At 41.7% G+C, this 13,327-nt stretch overlaps 1 protein-coding gene across 4 annotated transcripts in view; it reads left to right on the top strand.

The window, feature by feature from the left end:
• The window catches only part of LOC100566883 (paired box protein Pax-6), a 38,665-nt gene that overhangs the window by 16,812 nt on the left and 8,526 nt on the right, over window positions 1-13,327 (top strand). For all 4 annotated transcript variants that reach the window (XM_062957055.1, XM_062957053.1, XM_062957054.1 and 1 more), the window contains exons 3-4: window positions 4,360-4,578; window positions 11,474-11,632. In XM_062957055.1, coding sequence (XP_062813125.1) covers window positions 4,464-4,578; window positions 11,474-11,632 — 274 coding nt within the window. In that variant the 5' untranslated portion in view covers window positions 4,360-4,463. The remainder of the gene's footprint in view (window positions 1-4,359; window positions 4,579-11,473; window positions 11,633-13,327) is intronic.

Raw genomic sequence — 13,327 nt, 5'->3', positions numbered from 1 at the left:
AAATTTTCATTTGATTTTCTGAACTATTGGAGATATTGCCTTATGGGGACCTACTTATTCCATCATCTTCTTTTCGTATCAACGCCATGACGTTGCTTCATTCGGGAAGGGAAGTATCTAGTTCATCTGAGCAGCTATTCCATACACATTCACATTAGTCTTTGCAGTGGGAATCATTTTATCCCTATATCAGTATTAGCCTCAAGATAAAGGATCATGTTATCACCAACTGCTATAGTTGGAATACAAATCCCGCGCCTGCTGCTAATGAAAAAAGGGAAATCAAGATATGATTTCCTGTTTTGTTACTCAGGCAATGACCCTTGATATGAAAATGGACTGACATTCATTAAAGTTCTTTTTTGGGACTGTAGTTCCCAGAATCTTACTGGTTGGAGGATACAGGGAGTTGTAGATCTAAGCTGTGAAACAGAGGCATGGCATGGCTTTGCAATTTTGTGTGGACTAGCTTTCCCTAGTATAAGGTAAAGGTAAAGGTTTCCCCTGACGTTAAGTCCAGTCATGTCTGACTCTGGGGGTTGTGCTCATCTCCATTTCTAAACCAAAGAGCCGGCGTTGTCCGTAGACACCTCCAAGGTCATGTGGCCGGCATGACTGCATGGAGCGCTGTTACCTTCCCGCCAGAGCGGTACCTATTGATCTACTCACATTGGCATGTTTTCGAACTGCTAGGTTGGCAGAAGCTGGAGCTAACAGTGGGCGCTCCTTCCGCTCCCCGGATTTGATCCTGCGACCTTTCGGTTTGCAAGTTCAGCAGCTCAGTGCTTTAACACACTTTGCCACCGGGGTGACTTTTAATTGTTTCATACTTTAGCTCCCAAAATTCATGGCCTTTGGGGAAGGCTGCACTAGTCAGTGCACAAGGGTCACTGATCCAGGGAATCTTCTACATTGATGCTTTGCACAACCATGACGATTGCTACTCTTCCCAACCCATGCCTTATATTCTTTCCTTGTTCTTACCTTTCACAGGGAGGGATAATGTAAAAGCCAGGAATAACCCTCTTTTCAGAACTTGAACTATTGTGACTGTTTAAGGGGGCTATTTGAAACTTTGGAGCTATGCCTGTGCATCCTTGAAAACCACGGAAGCCAAAATAATGTATGGTAATAATAATAATCGTCATCTTTATTTATATCCCGGCACCCAAAGCGGCTCACAACATTATATAAAAGACAATTCAAAACAATATACACATGTAAAATAATAACCTATAAAAACAAATTTACAATAAGGTATAAATAAACATATTTAAAAACACTTGTCTAATACAGTTATTGCAGGCAACTCAATAAGACAGATGGTAACATTAGCACAACTCAACAAAAGTTAGCCTTCCTGTCATTACAGCTAAGTGTCTTCATCAAAAGCTTTCACGAACAGGAACGTCTTTAGCTGCTTTTTAAAAGATATCAGGGAAGGGGCTGTTTTAACCTCCTTGGGGAGGGAATTCCAAAGAATTGGAGCAGCCACCGAGAAGGCCCTTTCTCTCATCACCACCAACTGCATTTGTGATGGTGGTGGCAACGAGAGAAGGGCCTTGTTTGAAGATCTTAAAATTCGGGCAGATTGATATGAGGACATGTGGTCAGAATGGTAAGTAGGACCTGTTTAGGGCTTTAAAGGTCAAAACCAGCACCTTGCATTGGGCCTGGAAAGGAATTGGCAGCCAGTGCAAATGCTTTAGTGGTGGGCAGTTCAAAAATCTCATGGCAGTAGGCTAAAACCAATTTTTAAACAAAGCATGGAAAAGTTATTTTATTGTTGACTGCTATCCCCAGAATCTTCTAAACAACGTTGGTTGTGGAAATTAGGAAGTTGTAGCCTTCACTCCTCTGCATTTTGTGATGTCTGGCTTTTAAAGACCTTGATATGAAAATTTGTCGAGTTTTTTTTTTGAAGATCCATATAGGTAAGTGCAGGCATGCAGCAAGAAAAGGCCTGAGGCAACTTTCAAGATACTCATAAAACATATGCCCGTCTCTTGTGTTCATGATCAGCCTTCATCTATCCATCCACACACAGTTTCAATCTGCCAGCCTGCTTTTCCGTATTTATCCATTCACATATGTCTTATCCATCCACAAATATTTTCTGAACCTCTAGTTGTTTCTCCTCATTTTCTCCCCATCACATAAAGCTCTGATCTTTCACTCTATCTGCTTCTTCTAAATATTTAACTGCGGTGGGAGTGGGTGAAGAGAAGATGGTGTGAATGGGAATGGGAAAGGCTGCCTTGGGAGACTGGAGAATAGATCTGGGAAGTGCCATTGAGTGCTATGAATATTGGGGTGAATATATATAAATATATACCTGACAACCTCTGAGGATGCCTACCATAGATGTGGGCAAAACATCAGGAGAGAATGCTTCTGGAACATGTCCATACAGCCCGGAAAACACACAACAACCCTGTGATTCTGGCCATGAAAGCCTTCAACAACACAATATTGGGGTGCTTTGGCAAAGGCAAGAGGGTTGACACTTCCAAGTCCTGTCAACACGAACCGGCAATTTGCAATCAGGGCAATGTGGATGAAAGACCAGGCAGTCTCTCCATTTGCGACCCACATCCACCCACTCAGTCCGCAGCTGCAGCCATTGCTTTCAAGGACAACGTAGCAAGCAGTCCTTGACATGTCAAGAGAACAGCAGGTCCCTGCGGTGGAGTTTCTCTCTAGCTAGAGAGTGTGTGCAGATATAGACGCACACTATCATAGCGGGTAGGGCCTCCCCTACTGAGAAGCCCCCCAACTCATCTCCGGCTTGACACGCAGAAGCCATGAACTAAGAGTATGTGCATAGGGATCATGGCTCTTAATTCCAGTAAAAATATAGTTTTGATCCCCCCCCCCAGATTACATCCTTTACCACCATGACAAGACTTGTATCTACTTATATCTGTGCTTATTTCTGCAATAGCAATATGACATGTAGAAATATAGTAGGCCTCCTTACACCAAACCGTTGGTCTTGGGATTACACACCCTCCAAATCCCCAATTTTGTAGTGACTGTCCCATTTAATCCTCTGTCATCCCACTTTTTCAGTTTCTTTTTAAATGATCCAGTTTCTTTCTCCTCCCACTTTCCATTTTCAACTTACTCCAGTTGCTGCACAAAGTGCAAAAACACTTTTCAATCAACTCAACAGGGGAAGAAGAGAGAAGGGGCAGAGCTGTACACTTTCCAGTGAGCTTACCTGCTAGCATTGTGATCTTCCTCATTATTAAATTTTGACACCTTGACCATACACTGAAGTTGCATGGCCACATGTGTTCTGGTTTTCCTTAATGTAGGGGGATATAGGAAGTAGGAAGTAGATGCTTGTAAGGTTTAAGGTAGGGAGCCTATCTATAGCCCTACCTGGAGATCAATCATGAAAATTTTGGAATAAGATTCAAAACTTGATGATGATGATGATGATGATGATGATATACCACTTTTTTTTCTCCGGAAGAGACTCAAAGCGGTCAGCAGTGGTACAAACATTACAATATACAATTTACAACCTACAGATTATAAAGATTAAGACCTAAAACAATCTCAAAATGAATAATTAAAACCAAACAAAAAGTAATGGTTTCAATCTGTCTCCTGGAAATATCTGGGACTTAACCTGGAAAGTTTTGCATGCAGAAGCAAGCAAGCGCTCTACTACTTTCAGCCCTGGGGAGTTAGGTGGACTCTTTGCTTGTTTTGCTCAATATTTTTAATGATATTGCTACAGAAAAAAAGAGATTGGTGTGACAGTTATGGAGAAAGATATTGTCTGCTAATGCTTTTATGTTAAGTTGCCTTGAGTCTTCTTTGAGAGAGATAAGGTAAAAGGTAAATTAAAATGAAATTAAGTCTAGCTGTGTCCGACTCTGGGGGTTGGTGTTCATCTACATTTCTAGGCCAAAGAGCCAACATTGTCTGTAGACGCTTCCAAGGTCATGTGGCTGGCATGACTGCATGGAGCACCGTTATCTTCCTGCCAGGGCGGTACCTATTGATCTACTCACATTTGCATGTTTTCAAACTGCTAGGTTGGCAGAAGCTAGGTCTAACAGTGGGTGCTTACTCCACTCCCTTTTTTTGAACCGCCAACCTTTCGGTCAGCAAGTTCAGCAGCTCAGCGATTTAACCCGCTGTGCCACTGGTGACTTGAGAGAGATAAAGTGGCGTCTAAATAATAATAATAATAATAATAATAATAATAATAATAATAATAATAATAATAATCATAATAATATACTGAGTTCTTTTCTCAGTTCTTTAGAGCTCTCAGTGCGGACTTCCCCTGAGCATTGATCATCTGTTGAATAACTGCTTCTCTCTTGCTGTGTCTTTCAGGTCTATCTGGCGCAGGGCGTGTGCCCTGCAGCTCGCAGTCCTTCAGGTGGGGGGCCTCCATCCACTTCCCTTCTCCCTGTCCCTCCGGTCTCCAGTTCCACTCCATGGGGGTGGATGGCATGTATGAGAAGAGCAGAATGCTGAACATACAGAACAGTACATGGGGTGGTCGCCAGGAGTGGTATCAAGACAGTTTGGTGACAGGACCACCCAACCCTGGTATGGAATAGAAAATTGAATTGCATACATGCATGCATGCATGCACACACATCCTCATGTTGGCTTTTTCCTACTGTCCCATTATCCATTTGAATAAGGATAAGTTATTACATTACAAATGTAGAAGGCTTGCTGTGCTCAGTTTTAATGCGGGCTAGCTGCATATTATGGTAAAATGTATGTATATTTTCTGTGTTTCTGTGTTTCGCCTTATGAAGGAAAAGAGATTTAGGAGATGTAACTATGAGGTGGAAACATGGGGTATGTGCATGCATTAACATTTCCTTCATCCCAAACTGTTTCCCCTTATTTTTCTAAGCTCTTATTACCTACAGAAACTCAATAGTAGTCAAATTCGGCCTATTATCATTTTCAACAAATCATGGCTACCTGCTTTACATTCTGGATTAGTCTCTGCATTCTGCATCCATAGGCAGCTGCTAGGCATTCAATGTTTTGGCAAGTTCCACTGCTAATGCGTAAGGCATCTGGGTTTGAATGAGAGCAAAGACCTTTCTAGCCCAGTACTGCTTTCTAGTCCTGTAGTAACCAAGTAGAAGCAGAACATGAGGTCCAAGTACTCTCAGATGTGTTTCCCAGTGATTATTTTCAGAGGCACAGTGCTTATTAGCAATTGTGATTATCACTTATCCATATCCTCCATAAACATGCCCAGTCTCCTTTGATAGTTGTCAAAGTCGGCAGCTGTTACTACAACATATGGATATGAATTCCTCAGTTTAACTATATGCAATGTGAAGACGACATCCTTTTGTCTGTTCCAAAAAGAGCAAGCAAACGGACCAAATACATTCATATATATTAACTTACACTGGGAATAGGGACTCTTTGGCTCTTTGGATGTTGTTATTTAGACCATGTTCCCCAAGCTTCCAAATACCATGGCTAACAGTTTTGGGTTATAAGAGCTGTCCAAAGTATGGGACGGAGGCTAGCTACTCTTGGCTTATATATTATGTCAGATGTGTAATGGAGTGTTTAGCCTGTGCCATTGCCTTGAATCATTCATACTTGACATGTGAATTATTGAACTTTCAATGGGGACAAAGATGTTTCATTCCTGTACCACTAAACAGGCAGTTTGTACAGCCTTGTAACGGACCCTGAAGATGAAACCAGCTTTTGAATGCTCTCATTTTTGTAGCTTCCTCAAAGTTTACCCATCCTACAACATGGCACAGAGTCTGGAATACAGTTTCTGGAATCTTTGAACAAGTGTCCATATGGGACAGGTGATTCTGGATTCTGTAGTCCAAAAAAAGGATTATTTTCAATCTCTAGCAAGGACTTTTCAGATGTTTATATAAAAATAACTCTGTCCTTTACAATGAAGCTCATATTACTTTCCAGTTTGCATGATTCTACTCCTGCTCCTGCCCATGGCCGTTTTGTAAGAGTAATAATAAGGTAGAACATGCAAAAGGTAAACAAATCTACCAATATTATTGTAAATGTTTCATCTGCCACCCTAAATGGGTGTAAGAGTAATAATAAGGTAGAACATGCAAAAGGTAAACAAATCTACCAATATTATTGTAAATGTTTCATCTGCCACCCTAAATGGCTTGCATTAGAAAGCAACAAAACAAAGAACTGGAAAGCATGTAGTCACAGTGAAAGAATAAAAGGAGACATACAGTGGTCAAAACCATTCTTTTAAAAGCCCAGAGTGTTTCAGCCTTATCACAAATTGTCCTTCTTCAGAGGCTAGCCAATCTTCAGATAATTCAAGATTTGCAGTATCTACTCTATAGAAGTGGACCATTGAATATTGTGAGAAAGGATGTCAGCAGGCAAATATTATCCTATATATCAGGCATGCGCAAACTTTGGCCCTCCGGGTGTTTTGGACTTCAACTCCCACAATTCCTAACAGCCGGTAGGTCCCTCTCGGTCCCTTTGCGTGATGCCCAACAACTGAGATGGGCCTGGCTGATGTTGTGAAGTCCAAAACACCTGGAGGACCAAAGTTTGCCAATACCTGCTATATATCCTAAATATTTATTGTGAAGGTTAGAAATAGGGGCCCTCCAGGTTCTGTGCCTCTTAAAAATATTTAGAATCTTGTTTTGCATCTTACTTCATTCATTAATTCATTCCAAGAATGCATTTCAGCATTCAGGTGTCTAGTCCTCAAGGCTGTAGAGAGTTGTATATGAAAGGGTATCTCATGTACCAAATCGGATGTCTTCCATTTAAATAGATTAAAAATAGATTTAAATAGAATAGTATGACAAATCAGAAACCTGTCTTATTATTTTAGAAGAACCCATATTTTCACATTATTTTAATAGCTGACAGTATATTGCAAGTTTATTTCTTTATTTCTTTACAGTATTTATATTCCGCCCTTCTCACCCCGAAGGGGACTCAGGGCGGATCACATTGTATACATATAAGGCAAACATTCAATGCCATATACACATAGAACAAAGACAGAGACAGATGCAGAGACAATTTAACCTTCTCCTGAGGGGATGTTCGATTCCGTCCACAGGGGGGAGCAGCTGCTTCATCATCCACTGTGACGGCACTTCTTCATTCCAACGTCGTAAATTAGTTAAATTTGCCTCCCCACTTTATAAGTGGTACCTTATTTCCTACTTGATAGATACAACTACAGTAGAGTCTCACTTATCCAATATTCTGGATTATCCAACGCATTTTTGTAGTCAATGTTTTCAATACATCATGATATTTTGGTGCTAAATTCGTAAATACAGTAATTACTACATAGCATTACTGCATATTGAACTACTTTTTCTGTCAAATTTGTTGTATAACATGATGTTTTGGTGCTTGATTTGTAAACTCATAACCTAATTTGATGTTTAATAGGCTTTTCCTTAATCTCTCCTTATTATCCAACATATTCACTTATCCAACGTTCTGCCGGCCCGTTTATGTTGGATAAGTGAGACTCTACTGTATCTTTCGGGTTGCTAGGTCAGCAACGAGCAGAGGCTATTTTTTAATTTTTTAATTGATGGGTGCTCACCCCGCCACGGGCTGGCCTCGAACTCATGACCTCGTGGTCAGAGTGATTTATTGCAGCAGGCTGCTCACCAACCTGCGCCACAGTTCGGCCCCTGATCCCCACAAACTATTTTTTTTTGCATCCAGGCCTAGGTAGAAGCTGAGACATTTGTATCTGTTTACCCAAACTAGTTATCCTGTTGCAGCCTCCTTGGATCCCCTGCCTTCTCTTGATCCTCTGGGTCCCTTTGCGTGACGCCCAACAACTGAGATGGGCCTGGCTGATGTTGTGTAGCAGCATCAAGCAGGCTGTCCCTCCCCTCCCTCTCCCCATCTGTGCTGTTTTTAGATACTCTGTGTGGTCTCCGCTCCCCACACTTCTCTCCTCAAACCCCCCCCCCCCTTCCTCATACCAAGCCTCCCATTTCCCTTCTGGGTTTATGCAAGTGTGTTTCCTCCCTTTGCATTCTGCAAAGATCTCTCAGCAAAAACAGAGCTGATGGGGATGTGGGGACAGAGGGGGGTGGGTGGGTAGGCAGGCAGACTTCTGGGTTGGGGGGGCGGGCGAAGGAGGAGGAGTGATCCTGACAACACTACGTCTGGGCCAGGGCCAAGCAGAGACACTCTTCACCGAGGGGGCCTTTTTGGATCTCATTGCTTCAGGGGCTGCAAAGGATTCGGGGAAGGAGGGGGGGGAGGGAGCTGGCAGTGTCGCCTCGCATTAGGGCACTGCGGCTGATGTCGTGGCTTCGCGTTGCCTGCAGAGATCCGAGTGCTGGGCTCTGCAGAAGCAAAGAAAGGTCACTCTTCAGACCAGAGCTCCCTTGGGATAAAAGGTTAAACCCTTGTGGGTTCCCCCAAATCCCCAGTTGCCACCCACCAATTTTATACCTTTCCCGGAGAGTCCCCGAACCCCCTATGGTTGGTTTCTCTCTAGCCCCTTGTCTAGAAGCACTGCTTGAATATCAAGCAAAACGTGTGTGTTAGAAACAATATCATACGAAAGCTGACTGGCACAACTTGGGGATCACAACCAGATAAAGTGAAGACATCTGCCCTTGTGCTTTGCTACTCTGCTGCTGAGTATGAATGCCCATTCTGGAACATATCTCACCGCATTAAAGCAGTGGATGTGGTTCTTAATGAGACATGCCGCATTATCACAGGATGTCTATGCCCAACACCACTGGAGAAATTATACTGTTTAGATGGTATTGCACCACCTGACATCAGTTGGAAAGTAGCCGCCAATAATGAAAGGACCAAGGCAGTGACATCTCCAGCCTATCCTCTGTTTGGATATCAGCCAGCACATCAACACCTTAAATCAAGAAATAGTTTTCTAAGATCTACAGAGTTATACCTCAGCAAGTGAGAGTCCAAAAGTGGCAGACTAAAACCTGGAACCTCAACCCATGGCTAATACTGAATGAGAGACTCCCTCCTGGTCACACAGAAGACTAGGCAACTTGGAAGGCACTGAACAGACTGTGCTTTGGCATCACGAGATACAGAGCCAACCTTAAGAAATGGGGCCACAAAGTGGAATCCACAACATGCGAGTGTGGAGAAGAGCAAACCACAGACCACCTATAGCAATGCAGTCTGATCCCTGCCACATGTACATGGAGGACCTTCTTATAGCAACACCAGAGGCACCCCAAGTGGCCAGCTACTGGTCAAAGGGCATTTAGTATAATTCCAAACTTTTATTGTCTTTTAAAATATATTACTACTGTACCCTCAGTTCACTTTCCATATAATAAATAAATAGCCCCTTGTCTAAACAAAGCTTCTGTCTTGGCCCAAATTTGCATTCATATGCTGCTGCCACATTGTTAGAACTTCTTATTTTCAGAGAGTCAAACTTTTTGTTAGAGCTTGTCCAAATCCCTTTTTCAAACGACAGCTCCCAGAATCTCCCAAATAACATTATTTGGGATGGGGATTGTTGGCGGTATAGTCCCTTCCAAAGAAATAGGCTAAGCTCTAGTCTTGGGCTGGATCCACACTGCCACATAATGCAGTTTGAACCTCATTATATCTTGTTGCTATAGACTTGGCATGGGCAAACTGTGGCTGATGTCCTACCAACTGTTGGGAATTGTGGGAGTTGAGGCCCAAACACCTGAAGGGTGGAAGTTTGCCCATACCTGGCTATAGACCCATATAATGTAGTTCATTGAATGTCATGGATGATTGCTCATGGCTATGATTGCCTTCCAAAGGCAGAGTTTGGTGACGGATCCAGAAATTACTGTGAATACCTATTCTGGATGTGGATGGTCTGTCACATTGAGGACATAGATTTCTAGATGAAAGGCAATCATGACAAGGATTTCTTGGTGTTGCCTTTCTCTTTCCTTTTGCTATGTATTCTTGCCTGTTCAAAATCCATTGCACAGTTGCTAACTATTCAAACTATTCAATATGGTAGCCTTAAGCTCAATTCCATCTCTAGATACAGAAGAAACTAAGATTTCTCTCTCCCCGTTGGTTTCCCCTTCTCTTGCTCTTGACCTCCATAGGCCTCAGGTATCATCGGGGCAATCTTAGGACACTTCTTCCTCCCAAGCTACATACAGAAGTACCAACAGAAGTGAAATCCTCCATTTTGAGTGTGTAGGAGATGGATTAACAATTTTGTCACACTTGCTTATTAATCATTCATCCACTCTTTATAAACTATTAATAAATAGTTGTCACTGTGAGCAAAGACCAGGCAATCAGACAGGAAGAAGGAGAAAGCCTGAAAAGGGAGGCAGGGATTTGAGGATGGGGCTGAAAGGGAACATCAGTGATATGAGGGACAGAGGGAGTAGAGCTGAAGCAAGCAATGGGAGGACTGGTTTGAGGTCAGATTTATGAGTATTAGCACCACTGGACAGGGGGTAGTGTCCTCTGCTGACCCTTATCCTTTGCCTGTATATCCTTGTTGATATTATTGCATGCATTTATGTAATTTCTGACTTAAGGCGACTCTAAGGCAACCTTATCACAGGGGCTTCTTGGCAGAATTTGTTCAGAGGGTATTTACCCTTGCCTTCCTCTGAGGCTGAGTGTATGATTTGCCCAAGGTTTCCGTGGCTGAACAGGGATTCAAAGTATTCTGATCCGACACTCAAATCAGTACACCACACTGGCTCTGCAATATATGCCACCAGACTTATACAGTGACCCTCTGGATCTGTGGGATCTGGATCCATGATTTGCTGTGACCGCAGACTGCTGCATCTCATATTAGTAAATGGTGGCTGTGTGGATATGGAGACCCTGGAGCATGTATGCTCAAACCACCACCGTCTAATAAGAAGGGCCATGTTCTAGTCCAACACCAATGCCCTGATTGAGGAGTGTTTTTGGCGCATCCCATTTCCTGATCAATTCTACAACATTTTACATTTATATTGAAGCAAAGTTTCAAACTTTGGCAATATAAAGCTGTGTTTCATCAGCTCTGAGAACAAGTGATGTAAACATTGAAAAAGAAACCCATTTTAAATTTAACTGTTGGAGTTTATTTTTATAAGTAGTCCTATAGAGAACATGCAGAACTTTGGAGGAAAACATTAAAGTTTCTACCTTCTTTGGTTTGTGTTGGTTTACCAAAGATTCAGGATCCACAATGAACAGAGCGCCAGTGATTTTGGCTTGGTGCCTCCTTCAGCTCAGCACCCAGGGCAACTGCTTACCTTGCCAGTCCATAAGACCATCCCTCTTTACCTCACCAACCACTATATTATACTGTCTCCCAATGATGAGGTGTTATAAAGCTTATAATATGTGTATCTTTTATTATTGCATGTCAGAAAGTAGACTGGATGGCCTTTGTGGTCTCTTCTGACTCTCTGATTCTCTTATTCTGTTTCCACATATTGTTCCTTGTGGCAACTTGCAGATAGTTGCCAGCAACTTGAAAGTGGCCTGGATCCTGAGCATCCCCAAGGTGCAAGCAGCCAAGATCTAGATGAGTCCCAAATCCGTTTGCAGCTGAAGCGCAAATTGCAAAGGAACCGGACATCTTTTACCCAGGAGCAGATCGAAGCTCTGGAGAAAGGTGAGAAAGCAATGATGGTGGCAAAGACTGGGATGTTCAGATGGAATTGCTCACTGGCTACTAGGCTGTCTTTCTGGTTAGTAACCCAGGCTAGCTGATTTCTAGGAATGCATGTATTTTTGCATTTTTGCAGGACGTATATGTGCACTGTCATCACACAAACTGAGATGCCACTGGGAGAACTGTACTCTAATTCAAACAGTGCAAACACACACATTATATCAGTTTTCCCAATAGCTTCTTGAAAAAGATTCAAAGAGGTGGCTGACATCATTATGACTAGCTGTATCTATGCCATTTTGTCTTTGGCTTGAATCTTGTCATTCAGCAGAGTGAGTTGAGTTCCTCAGGCAACATGAAAGAATAGCATATGATTAGTTATTAACTATAGTAAATACAGTACATTATTAGTTAGCGACTATAGTATTTTTTATTAACAGTGATTTAGAGAAGTCTCTAAGGGTTTTTCTGCCTTGTATATCATAATTTGGGTGTTATGTACCTTGTTTTGGATGTAGGAGGGCAACAGTGATCTTTGCTGTTCCACATTAGGCAAAACAAATCTTAGGACAGCCCCATGAAAAGACTATTGTTACCCAAACCTTATTCCTATGGGCTTTTCTTCTGAATTTCCCCTCAATTTAGTTACTTCAGTGGTTATGAGGTAGATTAAGGCTGCATATCCAGATAATAGGTTCATATTCACAGACCTATATATATATATATATATATATATATATATATATATATATATATAAATTTTCAAAACATATTTTCAGACATTATTGAAGAGAAAATTTACCAAGATGATACACAAAATTAAGACAGTAAGACACTGTAAAACAATGATGTAATAAGGATCAAGTACATTAGAATTCCCATAACTGTGAGCTGGTATCTGCAGTTTCATTTGTCAACATCTAACAAAATAGATCCTCTAAGAATTTTCTAGTTCTCCAATACAACTCTATGGAATTCTTGAGTCTGCTGTCCTTCATTTCAATAATGTTCCCTATCATATCAGTTTCATTTATTATTTATTGTTACAATATCACTGTTTTTATCCTATTTTTATGTGAATTGCCTTTTATTTTTATTGTGTTGTTGGGCCTTGCCCCATGTAAGCTGCCCTGAGTCCCCTTGGGGAGATGGTGGCGGGATATAAAAATAAAGTTATTATTATTATTATTATTATTATTATTATTATTATTATTATTATTATTCATTTACTGTATCCACACAAAGAAAATATCTCCCATGGATACAGGGGTTCATACTATATCAGAATGTACCCTGTCTAGCACCGTAGGAACAGGCTTACAGTGTTCCCTCACTACTTCGCTGTCCGCTTTTCGCTCCCTCGCTATTTTGCGGTTTTTAAATAAACACTAAAATAATAGTATAAATCATAAAATAATATAAATCCCTCTTTCTACTTCCTTCCTAAGGAGAAGCCTAAGGAAGGAAGGAAGGAGAAGCCAAAGGGAGAGAAAAGGAGGCTGAAACAACTTTGTTTTCACCTCACAAGGCACGTGCGTGCTTGAGAGGCAAGGAGGGGACAGAGATGCTACTTGCCAGTGAGATTGTAAACAACACAAATATAGCGTCCCTACTTTGTGGATTTTCACTTTTCGTGGGTAGTCTTGGAACGTAACCCCTGCGATAAGTGAGGGAATACTGTATTTAATAAAGTAA

This window comes from Anolis carolinensis, chromosome 6 (assembly GCF_035594765.1).
Source record: "Anolis carolinensis isolate JA03-04 chromosome 6, rAnoCar3.1.pri, whole genome shotgun sequence".
In the NCBI taxonomy this organism is placed as follows: Eukaryota; Metazoa; Chordata; class Lepidosauria; order Squamata; family Dactyloidae; genus Anolis; species Anolis carolinensis.
Note: the sequence above shows the minus strand (reverse complement) of the source record. Positions and strands in the feature narration are given on the sequence as shown.